The 11,704-nt window shown below is 40.2% G+C and overlaps 1 protein-coding gene across 1 annotated transcript; it reads right to left on the reverse strand.

Annotated features, from left to right (window-relative positions):
- Nucleotides 1-2,688: 2,688 nt before the first annotated feature.
- Nucleotides 2,689-11,413, reverse strand: RIOK2 (RIO kinase 2). The gene is made up of 10 exons (XM_026044112.1): nucleotides 11,348-11,413; nucleotides 11,079-11,217; nucleotides 10,863-10,979; nucleotides 10,277-10,452; nucleotides 9,523-9,611; nucleotides 7,772-7,963; nucleotides 7,261-7,353; nucleotides 6,318-6,851; nucleotides 5,632-5,728; nucleotides 2,689-2,950 (listed from the first exon to the last, which is right to left on the reverse strand). The coding sequence occupies exons 1-10, from the start codon at nucleotides 11,411-11,413 to the stop codon at nucleotides 2,789-2,791; spliced, it is 1,665 nt and encodes a 554-aa protein (XP_025899897.1). The 3' UTR covers nucleotides 2,689-2,788.
- Nucleotides 11,414-11,704: the final 291 nt, after the last annotated feature.

Raw genomic sequence — 11,704 nt, forward strand, 5'->3', positions numbered from 1 at the left:
GGCGAGCCCCGGGCTCCGGGCGGCGGGCCCGCGAGCAGCGCCGCTCAGCTGCGCGCCGCGCGTGCGCCGCGCTCGCGGAGCGTTTCCCCGCTGTGGAAACGCCGCGAAGTGCTGGTCTCCAGCGGGACCCTTGCGCGGGGGCGGAGGCGCTGCGGCCGGCACGGAGCCGGAGCAGACACACAAACGTGCAGCTGCTTTGCAGGTGTCACACCGGCTTCTGTATGTAAGTTAGAGTCACTGTGCTGGTACAGAATATCTGTATTTCGGTTCTAGTTTGTCTTCCTGAGTTGGAAAAAAAATCCAAAGAAAGAATGCGTTGCTTAATGAATGAATGAATGAGCTATCCTTTTTTTTTTTTTTTTTTTTTTTTTTTTTTTTTTTTTTTTCCTGCATTTCTACACAAGCACAAACTTGTATCCTCAGATGTAGCAGTTGTTGGAAGATGATGTTATACAACTCTGTACCCAAATCACTAACGTTTTAACACATTCTGTTGCATCTGATGAGTATATGTGGTACAAATGATGTTTATCTGCTCTGTATTCATTTTCAAAACTTGTTTCACTACAAACACATGCACTCAAACTGTTACCTTGTGTGCTTTTTAAAATGACACATTTTAAACCAATTTCATTTTAACCCACACATTCCTTGCTGCTAAATATGTGAATTTTTTAAGACTTGTCAGAAACATTATTGTCTTAACCTCTACCTTTCCCTAAGTTCACTCTAAATAAAGTAAACTTTGTTTCAGATGTGGACATTCAAACAGAGCAAGTACTATGAAATTCATTTTATATGTAAACTTCATCGTGACCTTTGATGACTTTAGATATTTCAGGAATTCTGCTGCTTGCAGGGAAAAAAAAAAAAAAGAGAGGTAATAAAGATATATTAAGCTATAACTTTGAGGTTTAGTTCCTCCCTCGCTAGTTCCAGTCTCAGAAGAGTCTAGCGTGGCAGGGTAAGTGGAAATGATAACTTACAGCCATCCATTAGACTACCTTTAAAAGAGTTAATGGGTGCTTTAAAGGAACGTTTTGAAAATAAACAGCATACCTTTCCACTACCCTTTCTTTTGTGATGGAGCTGAATCAATCTTCTACAACCTTTGTATATTTTTGGAACCAATTATCCAGACAGACTTCAGATTGCACATGAAAAACCAACTTGCTCAGAAAAGCTCTAAATTAGAAGCCAAGAAGTGCCTGCACATCTTGGGCAAAGATGCTTCTGAAATCCTGTTTAAAATGCTGCTGAAAGAGCCTCTTAGCAGGTAAGAACCTAGACGTGTAATATATATATATATATTTTTCCCATTTGTGTACATAGTTAAATTCATTAACTATTTAACTCTTCTATTGCTGCTAAAAACAAGCCTACATGCCTTGATTTCAATCACTTACAGGTTAAGACTTAATTGAGCTGCCTCTTTCCACACAGCTCTGAGGGTGCAGCGAAGCACCCTTAGACCTATCTATCTGCTGCATTGCTTCAGTGACCCACTGCGCTTATATTTAAGACCCTATGTTACTGCTGGCTAAGACCACATCCTACCATTCTGGCAATGAAACAAAAATTTAAAACTTCAAAAGCCAGGGCATGCTGCAGGACAGGATGGAGGCTACAACCCAATGAGGTATCAGACATAGCGGGAACACAGGGCAGAGCAGATATTATCAGACCTGTGAGCAGAAAAACAAAGATCAAATTCCAAGTTACTCATTTCCCCAGGCAAATAAAGTAGATTTAAGATGTTCAAAGACCAAGAAAAATTAAGCTCTTGTCAGTTTGGGCGTTCTAGGAAGTGCTCCATCTTACAGCCTGAGCATAGATAAAGCAGACCTGCTCTTTTGGAACTCACAAACACTTCTGTCCTTCAAATAAAGATGTACTAAAAAAAAAAAAAAAAAAAAAAAAAAAAAAAAAAAAAAAGAAGCAAAAAAAACCCCGCACACCACCTTGTTTTATTAGTTGAAATACCTTTCTTAACGGATGTTTGTTTTTCTTTAAGGTCTTCAAAAGGCACAAGGAAAATACAAGCTGGAAGTCAGTGTAATATTTTTCAATACAAAAGTTCCAGAATCATCATCCTTGTTGCTAATTTAGTAGATGCAAAGGAACTAAGCTTACTTGCAAATGCAGAGGCACATTCAAAAATTTGTGTGCTTGCCAGGTTGATACAAAACTGTTTTTATTATGTGCCTTTTTGGGGCAAGATTTATATGTGAAAGCTTGGAATGAAGGGAAAATAATTGAAAATTGCTGGGTTCAAAGTATGGGTATTTACATATGGTTTGCTGGTGTCTATACAGGTATAAAAGAGATCTTGGAATGTTAACTATTTCAGTATTGACCACTAACAGGTTCATCTCTCTGATTTTTAATTAAACTGAGGAAGTATCTCTTTTTAAGGCAAAACATTTTTAGATTTCCATTTCAAATCCTTGCAAAAATTAGTTTTAAGGCAGAAGGGAAAATTCTAAGAGGAATCTTCTGCACTGCAAACTGTTCTTAACTTCACTAATACCATACAATCCCTTTAAAACAAGATTTGTAATTACTCTAGTTTGTTTATCCTACCTCATACTACCCATTCAGTTTAAATCACAGCCACTGTTTTCAACAAGAAACACCGAACAAAAATCTCACAATCAAATCCCAGGAACCAGAATGACGTTTATTAGCTTTGGAAAATAACATTCCATTGTATAAAAGGGCTATTGCTCCAAAATATGATTTTTCAAACGTGTATGATATGTGATGTTCTAAAGGAAATTTTCATGGGTTATCCCCAGAAACTGGCCGCATCCAAACTGGACTTAATGTTTTGCATGTTTTCTCGACGCTGTTTGGTGTAAATATTGGCCTCTCCTTTCTGCAGCCGCCGCCTCAGAGCAGCCTTCTGTTGCTTGGTCAGCTGACGTTTTATCTTCTGTTTCACCAGTTCCTACAAACAAATAAATGGAGTATCAATACTTGCTGAAGATCATCTAGCACTAAGGCAATCTTAGTGTAAGAGCCATATACACTCTACATAGCTATATATAGTATTAAAAAAAAAAAAATCAAGCCATTATTTAACAGTTTTTGGCTGCAGATTCATTTGGATAAAGATGGAAACTCAGATTGCTGCATTGGTCCTATTAGCTGAATGCCTGTGTTTCTTGTCTTGGAAAAAGGCAAACAAAATACAACCAACCAACCAACACACTTTGATTTTTATAACACTACATTAGAAAATCATGCATGACATTTCTTTGTGGTGATATGAGTTATCTTATATCTGAGGTAGCTTTGTGGTGAGGATGCCTTTTTTAATTATTACACCATTACAGCATTAAAAAGTGTATGAAGGAATAATTATGCCATTAATGAAAGATTTGCTGCTGTCCAAATAAATGGAGAGAATTTCTGTCCAACAGGAGGAATATGTAGGCTTGTTTTTAGCAGCAGTAAAAGAGTTAAATAGTTAAATGAATTTAACTATGCTCATTTCATGTTTACCCTAATTTCAGTTGCCTTGTGATGCTTTATTGTACTATCAACTAAGTTGCATTGTAGCATATTAAGTAGCAAATCAGTAGGAAATAAATCAAGAAATGGAAAGCATAATTTTCACAAGTTATATTCTTTAAAAGTAGCTGTGACCAGTATAATTGCAGTAAAAAAAAAAATACAAGGTAGTCCAGGAATTCGAGAAAAGAATGCTGTAGTAATCAGTGTCATCGCAGTTACCTCGCATGCAGACTGACTATTAAAATATGGATTAAAGAAAAAATAAACAGTTGCATCAAATGCATCTTTCCCTACATATTGGGCATTTAAACAATGAGTTCTTTGGAAATAAAAAATAAAAAATGCAAATTCTCTTTAAAAATATTCCATAAGAACTGATCAGAATTAAAACTGTCTCATTAATATCTTCTTTTGTTAGATAGGTAACTGTCATTCTGTGAATGCTGCTTTACTTCTCTCGCCTGCAGTCAAGGACAGCAGAAGAATTTCTTGGTGGTTTTTACAAAAATCTGAGAGAAACTGTATCACAGATGTCTGGAATATCTGAAAGGATTGTATTCAAAATTTTAATTCACAAAACCTTAGTGCTCAACCACAGTGGGCAAATCTCACTAGTCATGGCCATTCTAGGCCTAAGCAACTATTAAAATGCTCCAAGTAAAGAGATTTACATTTTTATTATGTAACCTTTTGGACAGTTCACATAATTTCCTCTAAATTAGAACTGTCCTTACAAAGATTTGTACAGGCACAGTAAGATATCCCCTTTCACTTAGAATAGCTTATTTGTCATAATTCCCAACCCGGTCTTTTCAGGATAATCTCCAAGTTATGATTGCACCTATGCTGTTGTTATATGCCTGTAAGAATTCTTTCCACATGCTTTATTTTAAAATATTGCTATGCTCTCATATTGCTTTAACATGCATTAAAAAAAAAAAAAGTAAATGTTTTTCCCCTGTATAGAAAGCAAGCTGTATAAACAACAGAAATGTTGGCAGCAGTAATAGGCATTGACTCTAAGCAGCTCTGTGGGTCTTAATCCCGTACCATTCTTTTTAATTCTTATATTTGTCACTTTTTTTTTTAATGTTATTTAGCTCATTAAACTTCCTTTTCTTTAGCTCTAACACTCAAAAGTTCCAACATGATTCCACAATGGACAGAAATCTTCTTTTCACTTAGTGTATGAGCATGGCTGTGGTCAGTTACTGAGGAAGTGTTGGGCAAGATGTTGCAGGATTGAGAGTTGTTTGTGTGGCTCACTGTCTAGAAACCAGCCTCTCCTGCTACTGGGTTTCTTTTAGGCCAGAATATGAGCTAGGTTCGTGCCACCTGAGCTTATCCCATGTGTTTTGTGTCTGCCTGTGGAATAAATGAACATCCCCTAAGCGCTCACACACCTTTCACAGCAACATCATGACCATTGCTGCCACCAAGTGGTACAGGGGCCTAATTTCAAGGCATTTTCTCCCTAAGTCTTAATATCACCTTTTTCCCCCCCTCTCAAGAAATCCTGCACACTTGCTCTAATTAATTGGAAAAAAAAAGAAGCTGTAGACCTCTGGGCAGACCATGGGGGCTCTCATTTCCCTTACAGTACAGTTCTAATCCAAGTTCCTGTCTCCCTGGGGAGACCCAAGGCCATTCCCTAGAATAAGAGCTGTGACGACTAACGTTGACATCTGCTTTCTTCTCAGATGAAATCCTAGAAAAAGCTGTTAGCCAACACCCAAAGAAGCCATTTGCACGCAGGTAACTTTTACGGTATGTTAAAGATAGGGCAATAAACTTATCTTAAAAAAAAAAAAAAAAAAAAAAAAAATTCTATGAATATTATAGCCAGTCAGAGGCACCTTTGTCCAAGACAAAGCTTCTTCACAGAATTAAACACACTACTTAACAACATGTAGTAAAGTCTCATTCTAGAAGGCTACTGAAGTAGGAAACAGCAGACCCTGGATTTACGACACTGCTTGTATATGAGAATAATTAATCACTTTTTTAATCACACTCACTTTACCACCACACTCGCACATTTTTATAAATACTATCAACTGCATGCAGTTTAAGGTTGACTAACAAAATAGACTAGAAAATAATTCTAATTACTGGTGGAATGGTTGAACAGGCCCCGACACTGCTGACCGATGAGATGCTTTTAGTCCGGGTTCTGTGCTCATTAATGTGACTCATACTCTCTTCATTTCTAAAATACATAAATGGGTATGTTATTCCATGCAACAAAATAAACATCTTTTGCCTTTTATGGTCATCTTCTGAAAATTCCCACCACAAATCTGAGTACTTCAGAAACTTTACACTTTAAATCTTAACTCTAATTCTTCAAAACATGTGTTTTATGACTTGATAAATCTAAGAGTTATTCAGAAGTAGTACTTGACCATCAAGAAGTCTTTCACTATTATCTACTACAAAACAAACGAATACACATACACACACACAAAAAAAAAGAAAACAGGGGAGAAAGGAGAGGGTGGATCTATGCATTACTTCCACAACTTCTTTCATTAGACACTGCACTGTGAAATAATTAACTGGTCCCACTAAGCAGCATGACATATTCAGTATAGTACCCATCAGTAGGTTACCCAGCATGAGAACAACCAGAATAACAACAATATTCTCACTAATGTTAGGGAAAAGAAAAACATAGCCTTCAATTTAAACTAGAGTGAATGAAGAACAGTCATTACTGAATAAATTTGAAGATGCTCATTTATTGCAGTGGGATTAAAAAAAACCCAACCTTCTAGACAATCAATGTAGAACTTTACCTGTAAGGCCTGAATTGCTTGTTTAATGTTGACAAGTCAATCAGATCAGGGCATTCGTCTTCATTGTCCTTGTCATCAGGGCCTTCTCCTGGACCTGTCTGATTTTCAACTTCAGCCGCATTTTCAGTTCCTGTTTTGTCCTCAGTGAAAGCAATTACAGCACTCTCTGCATCATTATTTGTGTTCCAAAGGGTTGGCTGCCCTTCAACTTGTTCTAAGGCAGACCTCAACTCGGACATACTCAGCCTCTGTGTATTTTCAGTACTTTCAGTCATATCAGCCTCTTCACTGCAATTCATCAAGCCTTTAGAGGAGCTGCTTTCAGAGAAATCATCCACTTCATTCACGTCTCCACCGTCATCTTTATCTGAGATGGGAAGGCTGCGTGTAGACTCAGGATCTTCTACAAGTTCTGATGTGCTTGTTTTATGATCCTCCTCATCAGGACCTGCTGGGTAAAGCAGTTCATCATCTTCCTGCATTTCTTTTGTGTAGCCACTGGCAGCAATCTCGATGTCAAGAGAACACTCTCTCCTGAGGAAGAAATACAAGTAGGTTTTTCTTAGTATGTGATTTCACTGTACTAGTAATACATTTTATTCTGGATTACAAACAAGTTGCACTGTAGCTATTTGGGTAAGCACACTCTGTTGAAACATGGTGCACAACAGGATAGAACTGAGCTTTAGGTAAGTCAGCCACAGCATAGCCTGGCAGTAGCAAACATCTACTGCAGGAGATTCCATTTCTGCAGTCAGCATTTATTTATTTACTTAATTAACGTAATGAATTTGATTTTAGCTGGAATATAATATAATGTGACTGAAAGATCAAATTATGTTTACATACAGAAAATGGTAAGGGGTACGCTGACATTCACACACACGAGTGCAGGGATGGCATTCCTTCTTGCCACATAAGCCAGTCCTGCTGTATTTTATACCTGATATCCTGGAACGTTGGAAAGAGTTCACTCTCATAGCTGAAACGTTTCTTGAAGAATTCTTTAATACATTTAACATCTCTATCAAAATACCTGAAAAAATAAGAGTTGTAGAAACACAAGGTCAAGGTAACGGCATTTATTGCAGTGATCAACTTTTACCCCCAAAATCTTGTATTTTTATTTAAAAATTAATGGTCTAATACTCATCTCCCAAGCAAAAGCTAGGGAGATAATCTGTTGACATGCAGTTTATTCCTAAGCTTTTCTGCATGAAAAGACATCATTCTGGTTGAGAACCAGTTAAATGCATATTGATCCTAGAGGCATTTCTCCCTAGTCATAAAAATTGAACAGGATTTGTCATAATATTTGTGTTACATGATAGCAGTTGTAGAAAAAAAATCTAAACAGCCTTAAGAAACTAAGGAGTTACGTCTGGCCATTTGCTGTTACCGTCAGTTGCTACATTTACCTTGAAAGCACCAGCCATTAAGAAGCTTTCACCTACCATTCAGCATTTGGATGTGATGTTGATATCATCTGAGGGAAATCAATCATGGTGACACGGTCATCATCATCTAATATGAGATTAAACTCATTGAAATCACCATGGATCAAACCATGATTGGCAAGTTTTACAATTAGATCCATTAATTCACTGTAGACAGAGGCAGGATCTTCCAATTGTCGCACTTGGCACCTGAAGTGAAATAAAAGAGAAATATCCTGTACTTTCAAAAACTTAAATGAAGTAAAAGGTAGATGAAATATATCTTGGGGTAAAAAGGGGTGATTCAGGGTGAAAGGGACCTCACGAGATTTCTAGTCCAACCTCCTGCTGTCAGGAGCAGCACTAGGTCTTGTTGTAATCAAAGAGACAGAGCTCTTTACCTCTTCCTTCATAAAAAGCTGTTTTCTAGACTAACTTAGGACAAAACAAAACTCTCTAAAACCAGAACCTACACTAGTGAAAGCAAAGTAGCTTACCAGGACAAAACAGCAAAATACAGATCCTCACCTCTTTAGAAGCAGCCTAAGAAAGAAGGCATTTGCTTTGTTGTACTAAGCATGGTCAAGAAGAGGTCAGCACTTACAGTTACTTCATGAGATATTTTGGTCTGAATGTAGCACTAGAGTGTTTTAAGAATTAATCATTTTCATATAATACAAAAGAAGTACAATGGAAGCCAGCAGCTTTGTAACAGGTCACTGTCTACAATTTTGGCACTATACATTGGTATTAAAATTAACTGGCAATATTTTCCATAGCCACAAGTCTGTATCATAAAATATCACAATCCTTTTTTGAACATGGGAGTCACGTTAACTGCTTCTTGTTAGACAGGACGTATTCGAAATAATTCTCAATCCCTGCAGCCTCTCCTTCACGTCAGAGCTGCAAAAAAGTGACAGCACAGTAAACTTTCACTGTGATGTCCACATGGAATTCAAGTGCTTTATCTACAGCACAGATATGCAATTATTTAATAAATGAAGTTGGGTGAAAGAATATAGTGGATTTTAAAGGCATTTCTTCTTTGTTACTCTTCAATTCACGTAAGTTTCGAGTTTAGTCACTTTTAAATAAAATGCCCGTTACAGATAGACTGTTACATCAGAACATGATCTGCCTTGTTCCAGAGTTGCTCCTTCAAATGCCTGGCTAACCACGTAGGTTGTTTTAGTTTACACCAACTGTGGAAACTTGTGCAAACAAGCCAAGCCATCTATTCACCTACAAGCTCCAATGATATTTAATGTTTCTAGGCATTAAACAACTCAAGATAACATTTCCTGAAGCAACAACAATAAAGGTAATTATACGTGATATTCTAGGTACACAAAAGAGAAAGTTGTAAAAGGGTGAACTGTAACCTTAGCTGAATTACTACAGGAAGGAGCTGAAGGCAAAGAAAGATCAAAACATGGGAGTCATACAGGGTACACTATTTCTATGCAGAAAACAGTTGTCATGTTCACCTTTGCCTCACTGCTCTTTCAGTCTATTCCATACTTAAATATCAGCCTACTTCAGTAATTTCTTTGAACGAAAGAACTACCCTGTTCTTTGGTTGTAGCTAACAGAAAGCAAGCTGTAACTGCAAGCAGCAGCCTAACCCGTGTGGGCTGCAGAGAAAACTCCAGCAAGGGCAGGTCACAGCCGCCCCATAAGCCAAGGAAAACCCCAACCCTGCTACCTACTGAACGTAACACAGTCAGGATTTCTGTCACACGGAGGACTCGAGCTTCAGTACTTACAAGGGATAACCACTAATAAGTTCCATAACTACTGCATGCCTGTTGTAGTCTACAGGTTTGGGAACGGGAAACTTTCTGTCATGCAAGGCCTGGAAAAAGACAACAATACGTTGAAAAATTAAAGTAAATGGTTAAGGAAACATCATATATATTAACAAACTCCTATCTGTGCTAAGCAGTAAATACTCTTTGGGGAGCAGCACAATGCAGATTGCCCTGATACTAACTAGGAGCACCAGACTACAGGCTCAAGTAGGAAGGCATCGTGACATCCTTCTGAATTTTCACTGCAAAGCCAAATCACATTCATAAGTTTAGACACTAAACATGCTTCTATCTTGTCTACAATTTAATTATTTTACATTTGGAGGAAAAATAAAACACAGAATGGAAAATAAAACACAGAATCTAGACTGACAGCCCAAGTAATCAACACAGAATACTAGGAAGTGTGGCAGGCATTGGAAAAAGATATCACATTTTAAATTGCTGACCACTCAGTTCTGTCTGGTTTGTTAATTCAGCAAACAGAGAGAGTTTCCATAAGGCAGAAGTTCATTTCTTACATAGTAAGAGCAAGCATTACACCACATCACAGATTAATGATGCTCTCCTATTAGCCTTTTCTGAGGCAAAGATTGTCACTCATTTGATGCACCATAGCAACATAAATTTAGCTTCTGTTACTTAAGTCTTACACTGTTTTCAAACTTTAGCATGTGTTTAATCCTCTGTGTATCTAAGAGCCACCCACCTTCATGTAGGCAAACTCCTTCATTGCTGCTAGCCGGGACAGATACAGCCATGACATTTTATGCCTGTGCTTGTGGTAGTCACGTTTATTTTTAAGGTTGCGAAAGGAAGTTCTTCCAAGCCTGTGCAGCTTCAGTGCAAACTGCTGCTCCTCTTCATTTGCAACTATATAAATATCTGGAAGACAAAGGAAATAAATGGCATGTTTCAACAGTTTTGGCAGTATTTTAACCCCCTATCTCATTATTAGGTGCAACAAGAAGAGCTAAGGTTATCTTTTCGTACAAATTGCTCAAAATTCTTCACTAAGCAGCAGACAAAAGCCATCTGCCTGTGAAGTTTCCTCTGAAGTAACAATACAGGAATAACGCAGTTGTTATAGTTAAAGTCAAAGGATAATCTTCTAAAGAGAAACAGTGGAATGCACCAGCACCGTCACGCAGCAGTATTCCCAGCAGTGACTCCTGAGCCTTCAAGGTCTGACAGGCGAGCTGGTGCGTTCAGACGAAACTTCACTGCCTTTCTAGAAAAAGGCACCACCGCAGCGCTCTCTGCTTAAGAAACGTCCCGTACATTTTCCAGGTTACCTGATTCTTTCCCGACGCCCATCTGGTTCCCAATGGAAGCGATGACTTGCCGGGAAGACAGCGCCTTCAGGGCGAGGTAGTCGTACCCGGCGTTGGTGAGCCGGTAGCCCTGCACGGCTGGACGGGGACACACGGCAGAACGTGTTAGTCTTCGCTACGTGTCCTGGTTTAAGTGCCCCTTACCTCGGTGCGGGCGGGCCAGGCCGCCCCGCTCACCCTTGGTGCGCTCGTAGGCCACCAGCTTGTGCTTGGCCAGCTCCCGCAGCGTCTTGTTGCAGCCGCCGTGCTTCAGGCTGGCGATGGTGGCCACTAGGCTCGCGGGGACGATCTCGTGGTTCTTCATGCCCATCTCCACCTGCAGGGGCAGACAGGGAGACAGGTCAGGCCCCGCGGGCCGCGCTGCCGCCGCCCGGTCACCCATCCGCGCGCGCGCCGCGCCGGGCCCTGCTGAGCTCGGCGTCCCCACGCGCGCGCCCTCCCCTCACCGCCGTGAGGACCCTGAAGTGCTCGCGGCTCAGGTAGCGCAGCGTCACCGCGTTCAGCTTCCCCATGGCGCTCCCCGCCGCCGCCACGCGCCGCGCCGCGCCTGCGCAGCCAGCCGCGCCTGCGCAGAGCGCTCACCCGGCGCCGACGCCGGTCCTGGCAGCTGCATATAGTTCCGGGATCTGGCCGCCTGCCATCCTTGCGGGAGACGGAGCGCGCTGCGCAGCCCGCCGTGGTGGGTGCTTGGATGTGTGTGTGTGTGGGGGGGGATGGGGTGTTTGTCTGGGGCTGCTCCCCGCCGCCATCCAGAGCGCCGCGTGCACCTGCCAGGACCGGCTGCCTCAAGAGGCGCCCGCTCG

The sequence above is a fragment of the Nothoprocta perdicaria genome, unplaced genomic scaffold (assembly GCF_003342845.1).
Source record: "Nothoprocta perdicaria isolate Ctin4 unplaced genomic scaffold, notPer1 scaffold_35, whole genome shotgun sequence".
In the NCBI taxonomy this organism is placed as follows: Eukaryota; Metazoa; Chordata; class Aves; order Tinamiformes; family Tinamidae; genus Nothoprocta; species Nothoprocta perdicaria.

What these genes read in the sequence shown, in the direction of transcription:
- RIOK2 (XM_026044112.1), bottom strand. Translation starts at nt 11,413, where the DNA reads ATGGGGAAGCTGAACGCGGTGACGCTGCGCTACCTGAGCCGCGAGCAC. An exon ending in AGGAGTTTGCCTACATGAAG is followed by an intron (nt 9,612 to 10,276) that starts GTGGGTGGCTCT and finishes GTCTTTTTCCAG; the next exon opens with GCCTTGCATGACAGAAAGTT. An exon ending in TCACATCCAAATGCTGAATG is followed by an intron (nt 7,354 to 7,771) that starts GTAGGTGAAAGC and finishes TTATTTTTTCAG; the next exon opens with GTATTTTGATAGAGATGTTA.